General features: G+C 40.3%; 1 protein-coding gene and 1 long non-coding RNA gene across 4 annotated transcripts; one reads left to right on the top strand and one right to left on the bottom strand.

The window, feature by feature from the left end:
- Positions 1-728: 728 nt before the first annotated feature.
- Positions 729-20515, bottom strand: LOC120791682. 3 transcript variants are annotated; one of them, XR_005707717.1, is made up of 4 exons: positions 20414-20515; positions 15996-16103; positions 1486-1589; positions 729-1150 (listed from the first exon to the last, which is right to left on the bottom strand). It is a non-coding gene; the product is annotated as an uncharacterized LOC120791682 (long non-coding RNA). The 3 variants fall into 3 exon arrangements; XR_005707716.1 differs by lacking the exon at positions 20414-20515 and adding an exon at positions 19420-19520; XR_005707718.1 differs by lacking the exon at positions 20414-20515 and adding an exon at positions 19272-19377.
- On the top strand, positions 19468-23290 carry ttc36 (tetratricopeptide repeat domain 36). Its single transcript, XM_040130239.1, has 4 exons — positions 19468-19623; positions 21382-21498; positions 21728-21916; positions 22950-23290. Exons 2-4 carry the CDS (start codon positions 21393-21395, stop codon positions 23216-23218), a joined length of 564 nt encoding a protein of 187 aa, XP_039986173.1. The 5' UTR covers positions 19468-19623; positions 21382-21392; the 3' UTR covers positions 23219-23290.
- Positions 23291-23681: the final 391 nt, after the last annotated feature.

Raw genomic sequence — 23681 nt, 5'->3', positions numbered from 1 at the left:
ACAAATTTATGTTATTTTGGTGCAGAGACCCAAGACAACTACAATACGATCCAAATCAATGCCAAAACTGCACACGCTGAGGTTAGACTGATCCCAGTCACATTGTTATAGTTCAAAATGCAGTGCAGAGATCAAATACAAGGGCCAGCCTGCTGTGGGAGTCTAAAAGGGCAAACAGCTGAAACTACAGCTGTATCTGAGGGCAGAACTAAAGGGAACAATTCCCAGGTGAGGGGGACAATATGAAATCCATTAGCTTTCACACTAACTGCTGGACACATACTTGACATGATATGACCAGGTAACAGATCTGCAGTGCAGCCTGGATGACTTGCATGCTTTAAACTAAGGCATTGCATTATAAAGTCTCATAAATTAAAAAATAATTACCTACTTCCTCCCCTTAAATCTTTCTAATAAGAGATTTACTTAGCACCTGTACATTTCTCAAGGTGCTTTAAAAAAGAGGGGGGAATAAAGTCCTTAAAGGTTACTACCTCAAAATGTTGTGATGAAAATTTTATGCCCATGGAGATTTACAGCTTTTCTTATCTGTATCACTTTTGTTTTAAGCCAACAGTTAAAATGTCAAAATTAAACAGGAGTTTCAACAGGAACATGCAGAATGAATGAATGAATGATGAATGAATTAACGAAAGAACATTGCCACTTAAATTCATTACTTTAATTTGCGAGTCTGCCTCAGACTTTTTCATATCACAGCCAGTGATGCCATAATTACAGAGATGTTGTCATTATAAACAAATTCACCCACAATTAAAATGAAGGAAAGTGGATATAAATTACCTCTCTCATCATTTCTACTGTGTCATGCAGAGTGAATGTATAGTGGGAAAGTCAAAGGGAGAGGTGAAGCAATTTTCTAATGGAGCGAGTAATATACTGTAGGTTTCAGGCCTGGAACAGCCTCTTAAACCAACTTATGTGCTGAACTTTTCCACTGATAACTCCACGCAATTGTCTAAAGAGAAGAACTATTGATTTTCTGTTCGCCATCCGAACCGATTTAAATCTTTAATTAGCTCAGTGGCCAAAATGTGGTCAAATGTAAATTAGACTTCTGACTTGTGAGTGTGTCAAGATGTTGATGAAAAGCTCCAACATTGGCTTCTGGTGGAAACAGCATTGTCTATGGTGAAAATAAATCTGATTACCAAAATTGAATTGTAGGCAGTGTGTGTGTGTGTGTGTGTGTGTGTGTGTGTGTGTGTGTGTGTGTGTGTGTGTGTGTGTGTATGTATGTATGTGTGTGTGAAAGGGGGAAAGAGGAAGGGAGAGAGACCAAAATGCAATCTAATACACTAATGCAAATCTAATGCCACTAAAAGCCATTCATTGGTCATGTTGGCTATAATTTTTCACAGAAAATACATTTGATCCAGTCTGGATCACCAGGAGTTTAACATTACCTCAAATAATGCTTTAAAAAAATAAATAAATAAATAAATAAAATAACCTACTCACCCGCTACTGGCTGCACTGCTATCTCTGGCTGAGCTGACCAAAGGCTGTTGAGAAGCATATCTGGAATGCTACCCATGTGGCAGGAACAAGTCACAGTAGAATAGCTGATAAAAAAAAAAAAAACAGAAGTACTGACACAAAAAAAAATAGCCTCAGGCTATGGTGTCAAAACCACCAACAAGAGGCTCCATCTATTGGAAATCCAAAATGTACAACGTGTGAGTGCTTATGTGCAATATTTAATAGGCAATTAATTCTCATTTATGTATTTTCCTCATAATTAGCTGAAACAATGTTTTAAGACCTGAGATTGGGAGAAATGCCAACACTGCTTTATGCCCCTGCGTGGAGAAGACAACACCTGTCGACAAACTGACAAGACACAACTCGCAAATAAATGTTACCTGACACGCTATTAAAGCACTTTACAAACCTAACTGTTGTTTTGACATGAAAATAACCAGGCCCAGCCGCTCGGCCGATTTAATCAAACCCCAAACCCCTCAGAGGCTTAATAAATGTCCCTGCCAACTTTCATAAATATGGGATCAATTATAATTGATTTCGCAGTCTGATACATTTATTAAAGTGACATCCATTTGGTCACATGCTTACCTGTTTTGCCATCAGCCCCTGCTTGCAGTCTCTGAGAGAATGAGCAGACTAGCTCATATTTTATTCAAAGTATCACTTTCAGGTTTTTGTTGCACTTACATAATCGCCACACCGCCGGGACGGATTTGATACATACAGAGCCACACTTCATTTCTCGCACTGGTCAGCCAATGAGACGTCTCTATAATTTGCTAACTGCACGATATGTACTATTGGCGTGCGCAACAGGCGGACGAGAAATGGCATTTCCCTTAAGAGCAGAATAAATTAGTTCCGGGGTGTCGCCTCCTGTCACATTAGGTGACAGCCCCCGCAGATGCGACCTGTCACTCAGCAGAGCGGGAGACCATCAGAGATGATCTCATCTCACCAACAAAGTTGCCAACATGCCGGGACGAGCCATGACTAAAGGGCTCCTCTGTGGCCAACTAGTAAAACATGTTTGTTTACTTGTAACGTTAAAGTCATACATACATACATACACAGAGCCACTGGTAGGCCTAGGTGGGGCCTGGGCCCACCCAATCATAGGGTCATATCTGAATTAAAACCGGTCAATAACTATTTCTAATGTTTATCTAGAAGAGCGTGACGAGTCGGTGCTGCACCGTGCTTTTGTCCCCGTCACACGATAAGATCGCTGTCGATACTGATTCAGCCCTGTAAATCAACCTGCCTACAGTAGCAGTAGTAGCCTACCGGATAACACAACAAAGTTAAGCCCCAGTGGCCTGTTTCCCGAGATGATTGGTGCCCCTGCGGGCCCTAGTCACCCTACGTGACAAACCGCACCGTGATATCATTCTGCTCAGCTGTCAAACAAATAGAACCTGGCCTCAGAGCGTCAGCGGTGACACGCCGACTGAACTTTCTTCATGCTCTCCCTGAAACAGAACCGACTAAACTGAACTATAGTCAAATAATTTCAGTGCCGACGTGCAGTCATGACATTTACATTCTCTGTCCCTGCTGTATTGCTCGTTTTAGTTTATTGTGCATATCGGCACAAATTTTATGCTGCTGGTTCTGCGACCCTGTAAGAAGGGGATGTGTTCCTGCAGGTGTGTGACTGAATGTGGTTATTTGGCCCCTGTGCCAGCCTGTTGTGTCTGGTGGGCTTGTGGATTATTTTTTTTAACTGTGTGGGGTTGCCTGTGTATCTGGTTTATTTTATCTGTACATATGGTTCAACTTTGATGTGTCTACTGCGTTTGTCTCTGCCAAATGCATGTGGTTGTGAACACATGTATCGGAGAGTCAGGATAGGTTGTCATTCATCAGGAGTTATGGTTTTTTTTTTCCCCCAGTTTGTTCACAGTGGTGCCTGAAATGTAAATTGTGCACTAGTGATTTAACCGGTAATGTTATGGTAATAGTTGCCTTGTGCAAATATTCTGTTTTATCAGGGGCTTAGAGGTAGGTCGATCTGATTCTCTCTATGCCCAACTACAATATAATTTCTGGCTTCGCTACTGGTGAGTGGTGGCGGCTGGATTAGATTTGACTACCTTTACCCAACCAGAGAAGGCTATGAGAGAGAGTTTGATTATGGTTTTTTTCGATATTTGAAACTGAATTTAAATCAGGTCTGTTGCACAAGCTTTGGCTTTCATTATAGATGAAAAAAAAAAATGACAATAAGTTAAGAAAAAGGATCATCTTGAAATTCAAAAATATCACGATACTCCTGTCTATTATATCCTCTCTCGCGATATTATGTTTAACATTTGTCAGATTTTTTTCTGAGCATCTCTGGTAGAAATAACCATCTGCTCCCACATTTTGTCTCCTTATATAGACTTTGATATACAACATATGATAGCTTGATACATAAATGTTTCCATGAAGCAAATTCAAATCAGCAACAACTACGCTGCAAAAGATAAGCACACGTTGCCAAAAATGGAAAACTGGGTTCTCTCACTATCAATCAAATTTTCAGCACAGTTTTTGCACTTGACGGTGTACTTCTCTCTCCTTCGCACATGGCAAATTGTATTTTCTCTTTCTCTACGTCCCCAAACAGAGTACACAAGACAACTGTGAAACAGATGGTTATTTCTTCGAGAGATTCTCTGACCTTTGAAAACTAAAGTTGTGACTGGAAGGACCGCAGTTTGAACTCTAAGCAGATTGGAAAGTGAATTAAAAAAAAAAAAATTGTCTGTCCCTGCCCTTATAAGTGCTGCCCAGGTACTCATGGGAAAGACAATGAACCTAGAACTTCACTTGTAGAGCAGCTCACAGTTTGCGTCATGTCCCCCCAATTATAACAGAGTCAAAACATGCTAGATAATAAATGTGATTCGATAAAATTAACTTTTCCTCACACCTAAATGACAAAATAGTTTGTATTGGCATTTAAAATGACTCATATGAGCATTCTGCTGATCTGACACCGCATTCAGCGCGACGAAGACACCAAATTAATCTGTGAAAAAGATCTTGGTGAGGGCCAAAAGATTATGGTTAGGCAAAACTGCTTGGCTGAGGCTAGGGCAAAATTGTGGTCGTGGTTAAAAAAAACCCACTGTTGAGTATTGGTAGGAGACAGGACATCCTACCATCCAACACAACCTCCTCTCTTAAAGGCAGTCCACATTAATAGCATTTTTAAGGGAGATTTCTGTTCGTCATTTGTCTCCCCATCATAACAGATACACTTTCACATGTACAAATGTATAAATGTACATCAACTCCAAGAGCAGAACATGCCACATACATCGATCTTTTTTTTTTCTTTCCTTTTTTCCATGCAGTGAGTGAAGTTTAATCTCCATGAGAGCCCAAAAAAAAAAAAAAAAAATCTCACTGTATGCTATGAATATATCATTATGTTAACTACATCTTTCCATTTTCCTCCTGTATAATTCTCATGGAGCCTACTTGAAAGCTATCTTTGTCTATTGAATTTCAGATATTATTCAGCCTGGTAAGGAAAGTTTGGCTGGCTGTATATCTAAGGTCTTGGCTCTGAGGACAGTGACGTTCGAAATAGAAGTCTGAGTCAGTGTGGATTGAATGGCTCGATGCCTCAGTAGCGTTTACATCGCAATGACATAACAGGAGTGAATTTGGGGTAAGACCTTTCATATTGTTGAACATCGCTCTACTTTCGGCTTCGCTACTGAGCAAAAACATGCTGTAAGTTGGCTAAACCTATTTGAACAAAGAACTGGAGCCGCTGTTTCCAGATAGGGCAATTATTCACACAACCACAAGAGGTCAGGAAAATGTAAAAGGCCAACTGAGTAAACTGCCATTTGTGAGTAAATTTGTCAAATAAAATAAAACCGAGTAAGCAGGACAAATGACTGTTTAAACTGACTACATTGCTGGCTCTCTGGTGTAATATGTACAGTGGCATTAAAACGTCGGGGCACCCCTGGTCAAAATTTCTGTCTCTGAATAGTTGACAGTAAAAGATGACCTGATTTCCAAAAGGCATAAAGTTAAAGATTAAGTATTTCTTTAATATTTTAAGCAAGATTACGTTTTTCTTTCTATCATTTAAAGTTTCAGAATAACAAAAAAGGAAAAAGGCCTGAAACAAAAGTTTGAGCTGCCTGCATGGTCAGTACTTAGTAACACCCGATTTGGCAAGTATCCCAGCATGTAAACGCCTTTTGTAGAAGCTAAGATTCTTTCAGTTCTTGTTTGGGGGATTTTCGCCCAGTCTTCCTTGCAAAAGGCTTCTAGTTCTGTGAGATTCTTGCGCCATCTTTCATGCACTGCTCTTTTGAGGTCTATCCACAGATTTTCAATGTTTAGATCAGGGGACTGAGGGCCATGGCAAAACCTTTAGCCTGGGCCTCTTCAGATAGTCCATTGTGGATTTTGAGGTGTGTTTAGGATCATTATCCTGTTGTAGAAGTCATCCTCTAATCTTCAGCTTTTTTACAGATGAGGTGATGTTTGGTCCCAGAATTTGATGGTATTTAATTGAATCCATTCTTCCCTCTACCAGTGTCAACGGCAGCAACACAAGCCCAAAGCATGATCATACCACAACCGTGCTTAATAGTTTGGAGAAGTCTAATTCTGCACCCTCTCTCTTCAAACATACCTTTGCTCATTGTTGCCTAAATGTTCTATTTTAGTTTCATCAGTCCACAGGACTTGTTTCCAAAAAATGCATCAGGCTTGTTTAGATGTTCCCTTGCAGACTTCTGACACTGAATGTTGTGGTGAGGATGCAGGAAAAGTTTACTTCTGATGACTCTTCCTTGAAGGTCATATTTATGAGGGTGTCCATGCACAGAACAGTGCAGTCACTTATTTTAATTTTCAGAGTGCCAGGCAGCTGCTTAGAGGAGCCCATGGCTGCTGATTGCTGAGAAAAGGTTTGAGGAGTCAGAGTATTTAGAATACTTTGGAATTTGCATCACTTGGCCTTTCCTAACGTAATTGTGAACAAGCCATAGAACAAGCTTATTAAGGTCTTAGACCTTAGTAAAAGTTATCAGAGCTTAAATCTCCCCTTTTTCACTCTATACTTGAACAAAAAAATACACTAATTTTGCTTAAAATGTTTAAAAGAATGTTTCATCTTAAACTTGGACATCGGGTCATCTTTTACTCAACTATTCACAGTAACAGAAATTCTGATCAGGGGTGATCGAACTTTTTTCATGCCACTGTATAGTACTGACATGACTGTTAATCTAAAAACACCAGCAAAGCCTATATTCATGAGATCAGTAGCTTCTATGAACCTCACTCCTGTAAGGTTAATGGTGTTGGAGGTTGGGCTGCTCTGTTGATTAGTTAGAGATGGACTGAGGTCAATGCCTCCAACCTTTAGCTGGAATTAAAGCTCATAAACAACTGTATTTACATGGTAGCTGTGAGTGGGTGGACAGCTCCAGAAAGACCTGAGCCAGATGAGAACACTGCTGCCTCCAGATATAAATGTGATGAGTCACCAAAGACAGAAACCAGAAAATTTGCCATAAATGTTTTTCCTTGTTGTTTCTATTAATACCTTGTTGACCTACATTAATGGAAACTGCCTTGGAGCTCTCAATTACCACAACAAATCCTAAGACCTTGCTTTAAGTGTTATGCCCTTTAAATAGTTGAAGACTTGGAAAAAAAAATAAAAAATCTCAAATGCAACTTTGGCCAGACAGCAATGAAATGATGTCCTGACGTTGTATTGCTGAAGGCATAAGGGAAGCATCATGTTTTATTCGACCTCCATGCATGAACCTCACAAACTGAATCCCTTGAAGTGACCAGCAGCAGGACTGGAAAGTTCTGTCTTTGGGCTCCATCCTTTGGTCAATATGCAAAACTGCATCAACAAATATGCTTTTTCGGGGTTTTGTATGGTATCCAGTAGCCTGGGTGGTGAACAGCAATGCATGTCATCTGTTTCATGGTTGCTACTTCTTTCTTGTAGGCTTTTTGACATTTCCGTAGATAAGATGGAGTGTGACGATATCTCCTTGAAATGAAAGGTTTCTTTATGCAAAAAAAAAAAAAAATACACAGACATACTTACTCCTTCAGACAATCCACTCGGACACATTAACCAACCGTTTTTTGCACCCGGTGAACTGGCTGACAAGAAGTAATCTACAAACCATACAATATTGCGGCCAATTAGATCGCACACATCACTCCAAGGGACTTTTCATTTTCCAAATGAGTTATCCCGCCTGCACAAATGATGTAGCCGCATGACATCAAGTGTTAAATAAGCTTTGGACCAAGGCTATCTATTCTACTTTGTGGCTGCACTGTAATGTCTACTCCACCATAAAAATCTTATTTTCTATCCAATGCAGGTAAACGATCTCCAGGGATATTCATGTGCTCATTTAACTTTCTAATAGAGGACTTTAAAGACATGCAGATGGCTTCTCACAAAGACCCGATAGGCCTTCTCAAGTGCATCCTGGCATGAGAACAGTTGACTCTAAAAAATGCATGAGAAATGTGATGGCAGGTGGATGCGTGATTTCCAAGGGAAAAAAAGGCAAGTGGGACAGCATTTTATATTTCTTTTCTTTCTCTGATGGTGCAGGTATGACGTCATCCTTTGTAGATAATCTTTGTTGTTAAATTGTATTTTATTATCTGATTATGGATGCCGACCTGTAATGTAGAAGAGACTCAATTATGCGCGTCTGCACTGTTATTGAATTCAAACAAAAACTCATGGCCTGGCAGAATATTCAATCCTGCTATAGCTTTTTAAACTGACACTGTTTGTTTCAGTGTGCCTCGAGTTCTGCAACAGCAAATGGTACTCTACCAAAGATACCCTCAGTACGATCCAAAACGTCAGCTAGTCCTTGGAGCACAGTGGGAGACTCTTACTCATGCTTATAAACCCAGACAGAACTGTCAAACGAGCGGAGGAATAATACTGAATGAATAGCTGTTTGCGTATGCACTGTCAGTGCGGTGGGAAAAGAATAATGCCTGCACTATACAGGAATTCATAAATTCAATAGCAAAAATGCCTTTGCCTCAAAAGCAGGATGCAGTGCTCAATACAAAAAACAAATACAACAAAACAGATAATCCACCGTAAAAATATATTCACAATATTACAGCAAATCAGAAAAGTAAAGATAAAGCATTTATGTTGACAAATTTAAAGACAATGAAAATGTATGTGCGCATTATTGGTTCATCAATCATTTCTTTCTTATTTTTTCACGGACAAATTGTAATGAGATTCTTCTTTGAGACACTGTTTCTAACTATGATATACTGTATAGTCCCCTGCAGGTTCACACACAAGTGAATCATCTGGGATCGATTTTAACGACTTAAATAGGGTAAGTGTTGCCAAAGAGAGTATCGTTACTGATCTAAAAGCACTACTCTGTGCAATCTGGGTATTGTTGTTCTCACTGATTTGAGCAGGACAGCAACTTTTGGAACAAATGGTGGCATCTCTCTGGTCCCCAGTGGGTGACTTTACAGGGTTTTTAGCGACAGCTGTGGCGTTCACTTCAACTCAAGGACTGATTAGAATTTGGTGGTCAAAAGGTCAAAGGTTAGGGTCACTATGACATTTTTGGCCATGACTAAAGGATTCCGACACTAATTATTATAAAATACACTCAATGCCTTTTAAAAAGTTCCTTCACCTTTTCACTTCATACATTATATAAGTCTGGACAAACATGGAGTCAAACCGCACATTTGACTGGTTGGCGGAGCCATACAACCACGAGGCGGTAATTCTAGTCTTCAGCGGCTTTGAGCTATTTGGCTACATCAGGAAGGACCAGTATTACTTTGAACTCAATGTCATGCCTCAGCACTGCAGTCCCTTTTCATGAAGCAGCAGACTGTGATGCATTGAGGTGCTGCATTATTGCACCAAAAGGGAGGTAGCACAAACTTTGCCCAACTGTATTATTTAGCACAACAGTGTTTGCAACAGGCCTTGTGATCAGATAATGGCGTGGCTCCATGACTCAGCCATGTTGCTTTTCATCACACACAGCTGCTGATTTATTCTTGTTTGCCTGGAGGTGGAAATTAATGTTTCTGTAACATTCACAAGGTTTTGGTTTTATAATACTAGATACATACTAGAAAACGTGTTTCTCAAATCCTATGGATCGAAATTAACCAAATATACTGCACATATAAATATACCGATCAGCCACAACGTTAAAACCAGTTGCCTGACACACACAGCGTTGTAAGACCGCCCTCCCCCTCCCTGGCCCACATCCAAGACACACATTATCCCTCCAAACCCACAATCAAATTTCAGTCAACATCTGCAAAACATTCCCAACAGGCCTGAAATGTACATTAACCTGAGGAAATCCATAACATTGGTTCAGATCACTGATTTTAGTTTTGTTCTAAAGTTTCAGTGTGTTGTTTTCCCATCAGCCTATAAGAGGTGGCAGAACACCTCTAACAAAGCAGCCTGCTCCACTTAAATCCCTCTGTTTTTTCCCCAAGTAAACCATAAATCACCGATGGCTCATTATGACAGTTCCGGCTACGGTCCACCACATTACTTTGGGAAAACATCACAGTTACACCTCCACATATCCCAAATCCTAAAATTGACAATTTGGTTTTATTTGTTTTGTCTCCCCTCAGTGCCTCAGTTGATTCAATCATTGTTTTAATTACTGCTGGCTAGTTGGAAGAGCGAGTGATTGAGTGTATGTTTGTTGTGCATGCTGAAGCCAATTCAAAGTTTTGTTGTCATATTTTCAGAGGCAGAGCTGCTCCTGAGACACATCATCTTGGTTTTATGGTTGTTTTATGTCTTGTTCTACACTATTCTACACTGTCATACATCTAAAATCTCATTCAATTTCAGTGTGTAGAACAAATACTCGGTTTTTTAGACAGATATTGAATTGGCCTTGATTGTTAAAAAGCAAGTATGGCCTGTTGGATAGAACCAGGTAAAGGCTGGTAGACTGTTAAAGTAGAATCAAACATATGCCTTGCATAAGAAATGCATTTTTGCGAAATTTCATGCAGTACATCCTGAGGGGAGCAGAGTAGTGACAGTGCTAAAAACCATATAATATCAGGTATAATATCACATATCATTAATCATGTTGGTATAAAACCTTGCTACCTAATCCAGGTGTCCAAAGGGATAAAATCAACATTTAAATCCACTATACTTATTTTTTTACCAGTTTTCAGCAAACTCAGTAAACATCCATCTGTATCAATGCATCTCACCGTTCAACAACTATAAACCTCACAATAAATTCATGGCAATCAGCCCAAAAAAAAAAAAAACAGGCCAATCACATTGACACTAACTACCCTACTAACTGTGGTGCCACACCGAGGGTAGGGAGACAGGTTATTGTTTTCCCGTTCATTTTCTTTAAGGGGTAACAAAAACTTCATCCAGAGCATGGCAGGATGACAGGCTGCAGCGCAGCAGACACATCAGTGAACTGTCATCTGGTAGTGATGAAATATTGCTGAGAGACAGCCAAGCACCAGGCATCTGTCATATCATAAATAAACGTAAATACTATTCCATTACTTTAATTCTGAATTAAAAACTACAGTCATACGCAGTGCTTGAACTAATCTGGTCGAATTGAAAAGCAAAACTGCAACAACAATACTGACTGGTAGTAAATTGCACTGAGATTTATGATGATGGATTCTGCCACTTCCAACAACCTATTGTGGGAGACATTAGTGGCGCCTGACAGCCTTGCTACATTCAGCCTTGCTGAACCATAAACCAGACAAAGCCTTTCCATATTCCCTCACAGGGAGGGCCATAAAACTTGTTTACAAATTCACAAAATGTCACGATACATATAATATATAGAGTACATACTCGGTTTTTGGGGCAAAACTGGAGGAAGTGGACATGGCCTATTACAGTATGTAACAGACAACTTCCCCAAGATATCCATTGCTTTCATATTGCCATTCAATGGTTTGTGGTATCTACAGATGAAAATACGACTACTGCTACAGCTCAGAAGTGGGTAGCCAACCATTATTAGCTGTGCATCAAGCCATCGTGATGAACAGTTAATATTTCCCCCCGCATGCCTATGACCAGGCAGACAGAAAGTAGTATGTAGTTATCATGCCGCAGCACACAGGGTGTTGCTAAAGATTTCCCATAAAAGAAGCACATTGTTTATTTGTTTAACCTGTGGTACCTCTACTGTTATTACCTGTCTCTCCACAGAGCGGATTACTTTGTTTTAATCCAGCTCAGAATGCCCCCGCACAGCACGCGATGGTCCTTCGTCATCATAACAGGCCAGGTATCGACACACGGGTCCCTGTTTACCTCCATAGGGCAGAGGGATTAGGAGCACAAGCTTTGATGTCAGATTCATTGACAGAAGTGGAGCAAAGCTAAAGCCTCTCAGGGTTATTATGATATCCAAGTCCATTTCTTTACCAGACATTATGAGGCAACGGGAGAGCTGGGAAGAGGAGAAGAAAAGGAAAATATGGAGGACCAACTGCAGTAGACTCTTTGATGTTGTAATTTTATTCATTTTAACATGTTATTTATTTATGTTTTGAAGCTCATTTGTACTGAAGGGATAACTTAGAAATTCTCTGTGTTTATAAAAGTCCATCAGGAGCTTTTATGTTAAGAAATGTCCATTCTGTCTACTAAACAGCTAATGAGTAATTCAGCTGTCTCATTCACTATTAGCACTTCAGTAAATACTGTTCCATTATTTATATTCTGCTGTTGCAGTCAGATTTAATCTGTCTTTATAATTGCTTAGAGGAAATACAAAGGGTGTGTTCATTGCTATACAGTATGTTGGTATCAGGTTTTACAGCAGTGCTACCACTGAGGGTCAGTGTTTTTTGATTATGTCTTTATTTCCCTCTTGGCCTACGCCAGAAGCAGCTCCACACGCAGCTCTTGGTTTTGGAGTCTATAAACATGTCCAGTGTGTTTCCCTATTGACATAATCAGGCTGAGTGGTGCTGATGCAGTGACATTTGCAGTGTTAGGAGGCCGATAATCCTCGCACAATTGCTTCTCCACTTTTGCACTATAAGGGAGGCCATGGGGGACACACTGTGCTTCTGCAGAAAATCTGCTGTTTACCGAGTGACCATGAACATGATAGCCTAGGCCTCACTCTAACTCTTATTACCCTGTGGAAAATGGGAGTCCTGCAGGATCAAACTGTCTGTGCTGACTTGGTGAATGGGGAGCAGAGGGCCCAGCAGAAATAAAAGCAGCAAGAGCTCTCTCAAGTGGTAAAAAAAAAAGAAAACTTCTCTCTATGCCCAGCAGTCGAGAAGCTTTTTTAATCCTCTTGGATTTTTATCATCCAGGCAAATAACTATGCTGTCTAAGGTTTTTAATTGCCTTTTAAAACCCTTGCAGTAATTTGTCCAGATCAGATTTTCTTCTCACAGCTAAATTAAGTCTTGGAATGGCTACAGAATACAGAATTGCAGCGGTACAGCTGTAGACATTTAAATTAGATACTTAAAACCTGCAGCATTAGTCAAGCAGGTGTCTTTAAAGCTTGTAATTTTCTTGCAAGATGAGTTTCTTATGTGTCAAATTGACATATCCTGCTGCACACATATACACTGTAGAACAAATTTAGCATTTTTAAAGCACTGTCTTAAATGGGATGAAGTAAGGGGTTTTACCACGGGTGTGAACTTATTCAGCAGTTTTATAGTTGTGTAAAAACTCATCACACTCCATGACCATGACCCAAACTGAAGAACTAGTCTCAACATCTGATTCATCTCCGGTGTTACAGAGGTCAGGCACTGTGGCAAGGAACACAGTCTAGAGCTGAAACGATTAGTCAATTACATGAGCAGAAAAGTAAATAACCATTTTGATAACTGATGAATTTTTAAGCTAAAAAAAGAGTCTGGTTCCATATTAACAAATGTGACAGTGATCTTTTCTCTGGTTTTTATGACTGTCAGTTGAGTATCTTTAGGTTTCACATCATTTAAAGACATCACCTCAAGTTCCAGCAACTTTGGATAAGCCATTTTTACTTTGTTCAGACAAATAACTAATCAGATAAAACAAAAACAAAAAAAAACCTGATGAATAGATAAGAGAAAATTTCATTTGATGGAACCCTAGAACAAAGTCAGCACTGCATTTCTGGAGAATTTGCATGCGTTTCAGGCCGAGTGCTAATTTCTTAACCTCTCCATTTTTTAATTTGACATTGCCATCTCATTAACTGTTCTTTACCTATTTAATTGCAATTAAGGAAAACGAACCACACTCCACTTCAAAAGCAACTGCTATACACACACACACACACACACACACACACACACACACACACACACACATACATACATACATACATATATATATATATATATATATATATATATACACACATAACTGGTTTAAAATAGTGTGGCTGAGCAGTGTATGCTGATATTGGATACATTTTCAAAAGAGGTAAAAGATTTATTCATCACTATATCATTCATATTCCCCCTCAACAGATAACTACTGAATTTTAATGATAGCAGGGTCTATTTAACACACCAGCCGACATCCACACAGCAGCCTGTCGTCTCTACTGATGACAGTATTACAGAGAATGTATGCCTAGTTAACACTACCATGCACGTTATCTTTAACTGTAGCTTGCACCCTATACCCTGAAACTTAGTAGAAATCCAGAAAATGTAAGTTTTCTATGTTAGCATTACACAAAATAAAAATACTAAACACAGAACTTAAACTAAATGAGAACTGAACAAAAAACATCTGTAAACTAAAACCAGTAACACTAAAAACTACATTTTACAAAGGAGTTACACTAACCAGAAATCCCAATTTATAACATTTTTTTAACCGTTTTTTAACAAACTGTGTTTCAACTACTACACTTCAACATTAGATCTGCCTCGTCCTTTAAAAGTCCCAAAGGCCTGTACCTCCATGAGCTCTCTCTCGTTCCAGATCACTGCTGCTAGTAATTGGAAACAACTGAAAAAGGCTTTGAGCCGGAACCATTTTCATCTCTGTGACTCACTTACACATATTTCCTGAAGATACTTGCAGTTACTTTCTAAGCCAATGTGAACTATGATAAGACATAGTGTTACCATGTTCGATCATACCGTTTTGATCAATCTCAGCTGTATTCATAACACTTACTTTGGCTCCCATCTGTCTCCCATTGTTACGATATCTGTTGTTCCCCACCGCTGCCATGTGCTATTTGTTACATGAAACAACACCTCTTGCTCAGGAGATCCTTGAAGAGGCAATGCTCTATCATTTCACCACTGTAATTTAAATATCTGTTATATACACTGACTTTCTCCTGAGTCTGTGGTGTTTTTCCTGTCATCTCTTAAATTTCCAGAATCTTTAATCCATTTTTGTGCGAGGCTTATGAAAAAACTATTCGCCAGATAAAAATGGGAAATCATAATTTGTTTCTAAGTCACATGCCTAATTTTAAACGAAAACAGGCCTGGATTAACACAAGGTGGTGAATGAAGGTGTGCATATAAGAGCAAAAAGGAAAACATGTACAACACAATACCACATACCATGTCTTTACATGAATATAGACGGTGTATTCAATGCACATATTCTCAATTGAAATAAAATACTATGGTTTGCACCATATATTAACTGTGCATACTGTTTCTTACACCAGAGATTTGATGTTGATAGTATTCAAATACTACAGTACAGTATGAAATGTCAGCAGTTTAACCACAGGGATTTTTTTTCTCCTCAGATGGTTACATTTGAATCATTTTTGAGGAATGAAGAGAAAGGTTTTCAATATTTCACAGCAAGAAGAAGCAAAGATCACTGTACAGACTAATGATTTATCATATTTTTATCCAACCCTGTCTCCTAAAATTTTTTTATATACCAATAAATACTTTTGTCCAATATATATACTGCGTACTGTAAAAATACAGAAGTTTTCTCTGACTATGTACACAGTTTACATGTATTACAGTTTGCACTATGAATCTGTAAATAAACCACTGCTAACTGCTTAAATATAATTCCACTCTACATACAGACACAACACACCATCACACACCATAGGCCTCAAAATGCCTAAGCGCCAAATGGCTGCAGAGAAACCTGTAGTGACAAGTATTACATTCAGAAGATAAGCACAGCACAGGGTCAACATCTTGAATAGTGCTGCTCTCCTCATAGAATTTAAACACATGTAACAGACTGTCATGACCTATCACACTATTGCACCAATACTACAACAATACACGTCGACTGTATAAAACAAACTTTATGAAAATGTCACAGAGAGACACATAACAGTGTTCATAGTAAGAACCCCAAACTATGTAACCAGGCCGAACAGCAAACCCTCCCACAAAGATCCCATCACCAAACTGTGTCACACTGCATGCAGCTCATGGAATACATGTCTTACCTTTAGAGGGGCTTCTTTTATATCAAGTCATCAAAGTGCGTCAACCTCCAGGCCACCAGTAACAGGAGTAGTCGGGTTTTGAGCTATGTTATTTCATCTGGATGTCTCCTGTAAGAGGATCCGGTTATAAAAAATTATATAATAATGCCCGCAATGTACAAGCTGTTGATGTTGAATACATGGGCAAATTCTCATGGTACAGTTTGATTTTTCTGGAAGTGCAATGCAAAAGCTCACTGGTTAGCACAGTTTTCCTCTAACACCAGTCTCCTACAGATCTTTCAGCCTTATTTGGAAAGGCTGCAATGAATAGCAGCTTCCTGGACTTACTACACTTACTTACTACTTAGGATAAGTGTATCAATATTGAAATCCTTCTGCTGATTGCAGCGGACTACACTTTTTAAATTTGCTCTGAATATCCCAACAGCACCCTCTGCGGGTATGGCATGGGATGCCACAAAAGCTTAGCTTAGGGATTGTATAATTCAATACTCTGCTCACAATCTTTTGCTTAGCACTTGAACCACTAACGGAAGCAATATTTAGGAACTCTTCTTTTCCAGGAAGAAAAATCAGTGCATAAACTGACTTTATATGCTGATGATATACTCTGCTTTGCATCTGATCCTGTAACGTGTATTCGAGCTCTTCTTGATATTACCAATTTTTCAAAGCTGTCTGGTTACAAAGTTAACTTGAACAAGTCAGAAGTGCTACTCCTGACTTTATTTTGCCCCAAAAATGTATTTCAGATCAATGGCCCTGAGAGCAAATTAACAAATTTCTTTCGAATGGGAAACAACCACATATGCGTTTTGAAAAACCACAACTCCTGGTGGACAGAGCAGGTATGGGACTACCAAAACTGTTATTCTATTATGTGTTCAGACAGACATATTGCCCAAAGGTCCCTTCCAACAGAAAGAGCTCCTCAACTGTCGAGTATTGAATGAGATGTGTGCCTGCCCCTCAACCTGTTAGCATGCTTATCCGTAAGATTGTCATCTGAGATACAGTCCGACCTGGTCCTCTTTCATGTGCAGGTCATATGAAAAAAGGTTAAAAGCTAGGATCCATAACAGACATTTACCTTAACTCAATTATTAATGAACATTATAATTATAATAATGAGCATTACTAATGAACACAAAGATCAGAATCACACGGATGAATAAAATTAGTCTTTGAATTGAGCATGTCGAAAAGCTCTATTGTCGACAGTGAGAGTTTATTAAAAACTCACTATTTATCTCCGAGAGGAATTTGTGTTGAAAAGGAGGGGTGTCCTTACTACATGATCGGGCCAAAACTGGTCCTTCCCCATTTTCACTATAGTTTTTCTACAGTTATGTCTCCAGCAAGCTGCTGCTAGCCATGTTTCTCCAGCTTCTTCTTTACCTGTTTTTACTCATTCTTATTTGTCTGACCTGGCGGTGGAGGAGGCATTTATGTCTTTTACTTAAATGTAGCAGTATCCTATTGTAAAATATTCCATTACAAGTTAAAGTGCTGAAATGGGGCAGCCAGAGCTGCAGCTCAGTCCTCAGTCCTTATCTTGCTGGACCTATTAGCAGCCTTTGACAGGGTGAACCACCACATCCTGCTATCTGTACTCTCCGATATGGGCATCTTGGGTAAAGTGCTTTCTTGGCTTGAATCCTACCTCACTGGGAGTTCCTTCAATGTGTCACAAGAAGGACATACGTCCTTAACCCATCCCTTCCCCACAGTCTGAGACATATCCACATGGATGAAGGAACGCCACCTTCAACTAAACCTCTAAGACTGAAACCTTGGTCATCCTGGCCAATCACTCTCTCCATCACAATATCAACCTCTTCATCTCTCACCCAAACCAAGGTCGTGAGAAACCTGGGTGTCACGTTTAATGACTAGCTATCCTTTGACCGCGTTGCATCGCGATTCCCAGTTGTGCCACTTTGCACTATACAAAAGAAAAATCAGGCCTTACCTGACTCAGTACACCACCCAACTCTTGGGTCAGGCAATGGTTATCTCTAGCCTCAACTACTACAATACCCTTCAAGCAGGCCTCCCTTCATGCAAAGTGAAACCTTTACAGATGGTCCAGAATGTGTCGGCACATCTGGTTTTCAATCAGCCTAAAAGGGCACATGTCACTCCACTGCTCACTGACCTCTACTGGCTACCCATGGCCGCCCGAATCAAATCATAGGCACTGATGCTTGTCGAGTGACTTCTGGGTCTGCACCAATCTACTTGAACTCAATCATACAGGCTTATGCTCCTTCTCAGCCACTGCGTTCCTCCAAGGAACGTCTTCTGGCATTGCCATCCCTGTACACAAGGCAATCACAGTAAAGATTGTTCTCGTTTGTGGTTCCCTAATGGTCGAATGAGCTAGCACATGTTATCAGAGCAGGGGTGTCCCTCTATATTCAAAAATCTCTTGGAGACTCATCTCTTCTGAGAGCACCTCCTCTCCTAACACCTCTAACACCCCCACATGCCTAATTAGCACTTACTTCAACGTCTCCTACTGTACTGAAGCTTTATTGTTGTCCCTCACTTATAAGTTGCTTTGGATGAAAGCGTCAGCCAAATGAATAAATATAGTAATGAAATGAAAATGGTACTTAAGTAAAAGTACATGTTTTTTTTTTTTTTTAAATGCCCCTGTGAGTGAGTTATAGCACTGGATTATTATTAATGATACATGCATGTGCAAGTAGCATTTTACTGTTGTAGTTAGTCAACGTGGAGCAGAATTTAACTCATATCCTGGTATATGATGCAATGTAATCATATTTTGTATGTCAAATCTTATTTTTTTTAAGTAATTAGTTACTATGTCTGCCTAATAAGTGTAGTGGAGTAAAAAGTACAATACTTTCCTCTGAATCGTAGGTAAGTAGAAGAATAAACTAGCACGAAACAAAGTACCACTAAGTTGCTCCAACTATAAAAAGTAGAACACTAGCTAACTGCAGCCTCTGATAACTGCTCTGTATACAGAGCTTAACAAGATATGTAGGCCTGACAGTTACATAACTGACAAATAAACAGAGCTTTGGCTATTTACTGACATTCCCCCACAGAAACACACGCTGGAGAGCCTCCCATGCCTTCAGCTCAGTCACAGAACAGGTATCCACAGAGTAGCTCTGCCAAAAGGGCCATAAATGTGATTCTAGTGACTGTCAAAGCTCCACCAGACTCCCTGTTTCCCCATCAAAGACAGAGTCTGACAGCAGCTTCCCTTGGTTGATTAGCTCTGTCTACCGGCCCTACCTCCTCCTGTCCCAGCAACACTGAGCGGTGGGTCAGTCCCGTGTGTCCCCTGCCTGTTATGTCACATTCTGCTCCCTCACCCCTCTCTTGCACTTTTTAAAATGTGATGGGAGAGGCGCTTTTTAGCTCAGTTAGAGGAGGTAGTTACCCTTTAAAGTCCGACCTCTTTAAGATCCAAGATGGCGGGCGGCAGCATTGCGCTCGGTACTGCCACTTGTGGCCAAGAGCGGTACTGCAACAACACTGAGGTAGCAGCATAGAGCATACTGCTGTCTTGCCCCCCTCTCTCTCTCTCAGCTCACCTGTGTTCCACAAGCTTCTGCAACCTACAATAACCGGGATTCTCATTAAGGTTTGACTTATCTAGCTTTCTGATAAACTAAAACATGTTCTTGCAGGTCTTTTTGTGCACATTTTTTGCTAAATGGTATCTACTACTTTACCTATGACACTACTGTATCATTTTATTGATAGGTTTGTTCAATGAGGCAATGTAACTAAGTACATTTACTCAAGCACTGTAGTTAAACACAGTTTTAAAAAGGTATTTGTACATTCCTTAAGTATGTCCATGTTAAAGCTTCACACTTCACTACATGTCAAAGGAAATGTACTTTGTACCCCACTACATTTATTTGTCAGATATCGTTACATTGCAAATTAAAGGCTTTGCACAGCTTCACGTGTTTCCAGTTAGTCTGGCTGACTAAACCCCCTAGTTTAGTGTAAGCTTGCTGGAACTATGCTTCAAATTACATGAAGTCACTAAAGTTTATGTACTAACAATTATAATGATTACAGAGTAGGTTGTCCTGCCTTAATAGGTAGGAGAACAACAGAAGGGCGAGGGACATCTCAATCGAGTGCAGTTTGTACGTGCCCACACTATCCCGAGAAGAGGTCTGGCCACCCAAAATGAGTGAAAACACCTGCGTGGGTTGACCATGGGTGTACAGGACCTCTAAAATTGTACATATAAAATATGGATTTTACATACAAAATACTGCATATGACCATCATCATGTGATGCATTATTATTTATTAAACTACTAACAGTATAACACTGAAAGATGTCACAGTTTTTTACAAGGCAGGTCCAGTGATTTTAATGGAAAAAAAAAAGGGGGGTAACTAAGGCTTACAGGCAGGCAGGCAGACACAGGAAAAGGTAACTGGAACAAAACAGGTCACCGGGTGGCAAGAGCAAAATCTGCATCATGCAGAACACGAATGATACAACAATCTGGCAAAAGAGTGGGGGAAGACTAGCTAGTTTGTATATACTGTGAGCTGATTGGGGAATGGGAAACAGGTGAGGTGGGTGCGGGATTGAGGCCTGGGCGATCAGAGAACGAGAGTCAGGTGAACGGGTGGGTGGGGGGACTCAGATGACCGTGGGAGGGTAGTCCGAGGACATCTGGTGGGCAGAGGGAGAGTGGCAGGAGACAGGGACAGAATTGCAAAAATGAAGAGGACTGAGCCAGGAATTGTGACAGTAAGTAATTACATCTGGAGTCACAAATCAATAATACATAATAATGTAACAAAAATGCAACACATTACATAATAATGTATAATGAGTACTTTTACTTGTGATACTTTAAGTACATTTTTGTGTTCCTTATGTACTTTTACTTAAGTAATTTTTTGAATACAGGCCTTTACTTGTAATGGAGTACTTTACAGTATGGTATTGTTACTTTTACCTAAGTAAAGCATCTGAATGCTTCTTCCATCGCTGTATTTTTTTTAGCATTCGATGACTCCAAACCCTATGAGGCTTGGACAGCATGATAAAAAACGTTTTCATCACTTTGTGCTGAGCAGAAATCATCAGATAGTGTATCCCCGAGAACATTTTCATACTGACTCCTCTTGCCACTATAACAACAGCTCTGCAGTGTGCCCTTATCCCAGGCCTGCATTTCTGAGTTAACCAAACACAGATGTGCTCAGAGCAGGCAAATCTCAAAGTCCACCTCTGCTTCCTCCCCCTTCTTTGATTGGCTGGTGGAAATTGCAGAAGTTGGGGGAGGCGGATTCCACATCCAGCTGTAATTTAGGTGTCATGATTTTCCTATTTTGCCATTCTTGCTCTGCTGCTTCACAGACACTAGTAAAATGGCCTCAGCACATGACAGAGCTATACTCCAGGCTATATTCAACCCCACCACCCCCTTTGGAGACATCCCTGGCCTGAACCAAGAGGAGGAATTAATTGATGATGGTGAGCGTGAGCCTCTGACTTGATGTGTCTCTACATATCATGTCACGGCTTTTTATGTTTATCATTTCACAGCATATTGAATTTATTTCAAGGCATTCCATTCCTGGACTGAAAACACATGACATTTTAATCCAAGTTGAGTTCTGGGTGACATTTCTGTATTTTCCTTGCCACAGTACTTGTCAATTGAGTTTGAGTGGTTTTCAACCTGTTTATCTCCCCCCGCCAGACAGTGGCTTTGACACAGAGTTGCTGAAGCAAGTGAAAGAGTTGGAGATGTGTGGTGTTTCGGCAGCAGAGGCTGGGGATTTGCAAGCTGCACTTCAGCTGTTCAGCCAGGCAATCCAGATCCTGCCTCAGCGAGCCTCAGCCTATAACAACCGGGCACAGGCCCTGCGGCTGCAGGGGAACACAGCAGGTACATGCCACAAATTCAATAATACCTCTTTCCATAGACACCGCAGTGTGCCGACACGTCAGGCTGCTGAGTCTGATGCCAGCATGACACCATATCAGAGCTTTGTCTATCTGATGCACAGTGTTACTGTACAGGCTCTGAGTTAGCCTTGTGTTAGCTTCTGTCACCTGCTGGCTGTAGCAAGGGCGGCAGGGGTTATAGACACTGCATGTACAGAATTACAGTGATTTTGCTCAAGTGGGTCATCTGAAAATTTCAGTGTTCCTCGTGTGTGCTCCTTTTCAATTGTTCTTTTGATATTTAGGGACTCATCGTGAAATAATGGCTTTTACAAATCAATGAAATGAACCAGTGTTCCCAGTGTTTTATAGAGCCAGTGTAATCTAATTTCCATTACAAAAGTTATAAATGTAATAGGTTACAGCGAATACTTATGTTACATCCGTTGCAATTTTGATTTCTTAGATTATGCAACCTCCGCATGTGAGCATAGCTGTGGTATTTTTACAGTCACTCTCAGGAGACCACTTTGTCAATCACACCGTGTATTCAATACTGTACCACCTTCCTTACTTGCATTGTCTCTCTCTAAAATTGGAATTTCTGTCTTTAGGTGGTGCTTTGCAATTTGTCTGTAACCTTGCGTCAGTTGTTGTCCCTGCTGACTGACAATATCTTCTGAATATTCTCCACAATACATCCGCGAGTGTCTATTTAAAATGATACGCAGAAAATGTGAAATGAACTGCACACAGGCCGAATCACTGCCGTATGACAAAGTAGCAGAATAGGTTTGTAGAACTGTATTCGTCTAAATGACATTAATGATAATATTGGAATTGTTGTAAATTATTTTTTTTACTTGACAGCATACTTTGCAATACTTGGAGGCAAAGTAATTTAAAGCAAAATTAAAGCTACATGACTCCAAGTGAATATTGCAGTGGGCCTGTAAAGTGGCCTTGAAAACATTATTAATTGGAAATCAGACGTGTGTGTGTGTGTGCCTCACAGAGCTCTTCTCCCCTCTCAGGAGCCCTGGAGGACCTGGACCAAGCCATCTCCCTGAGCGGCGGCGCTGGACGAACCGCCAGCCAGGCACTGGTGCAAAGAGGCCTTCTACGTAGATTAGCGTGCCAGGATGACGGCGCCAGAGCAGACTTCGAGAAAGCAGCTGCACTCGGAAGTGAATTCGCGCGACGGCAGGCTGTGGTTCTTAATCCATACTCAGCCCTGTGCAACAAAATGCTGTCAGAGGTCATCAACAAACTACGTAACCCTGAAGTGTCTGAGATGCAGTAGTTAACGTTGACAATTTGTCACTCATACGCCTTTTCTGTTATGAAGTCATTGGTTAATAAAAGAGTATTTTTAGCTTTTAACGTCCTTTTTATTCCACTGCTCGAGTGTTCTGCTGTCAAAAACATTAGTCCAAATGCAAGTCAGATTTATTATACAGTATATAATGTCAGCGATACACTTAAATCACAATCCTCTCATTTTCCTTAACAAAGATCTATGCCAGTCTAAATTAGAAACGATGTTGTGCGTGTCTCATCACAAAGCATGCACTGCTGTATTTAATCAAATATGACATACAGGACACGTGATATCATGCTCAGCATTCAGGCACCAAACTTGTTTCATGGTGCGTGATGTGACACCGTTCCACACAGATGAGGCGCTTCGGCTTTTATCCAGCAGATGTCAGTCTTGTCATGCTGAAAAAAGGGTCATCACCAGCAACATCTGCTGCCCTCACTGT

The sequence above is a fragment of the Xiphias gladius genome, chromosome 7 (genome assembly GCF_016859285.1).
Source record: "Xiphias gladius isolate SHS-SW01 ecotype Sanya breed wild chromosome 7, ASM1685928v1, whole genome shotgun sequence".
In the NCBI taxonomy this organism is placed as follows: domain Eukaryota; kingdom Metazoa; phylum Chordata; class Actinopteri; order Istiophoriformes; family Xiphiidae; genus Xiphias; species Xiphias gladius.
Note: the sequence above shows the minus strand (reverse complement) of the source record. Positions and strands in the feature narration are given on the sequence as shown.

Excerpts from the sequence above, each read along its gene's own strand:
- ttc36 (XM_040130239.1), top strand. The coding sequence starts at position 21,393 with ATGGCCTCAGCACATGACAGAGCTATACTCCAGGCTATATTCAACCCC. Across the intron at positions 21,499-21,727 it reads GGAGGAATTAATTGATGATG|ACAGTGGCTTTGACACAGAG; the intron begins GTGAGCGTGAGC and ends TCCCCCCGCCAG. Across the intron at positions 21,917-22,949 it reads GCTGCAGGGGAACACAGCAG|GAGCCCTGGAGGACCTGGAC; the intron begins GTACATGCCACA and ends CTCCCCTCTCAG.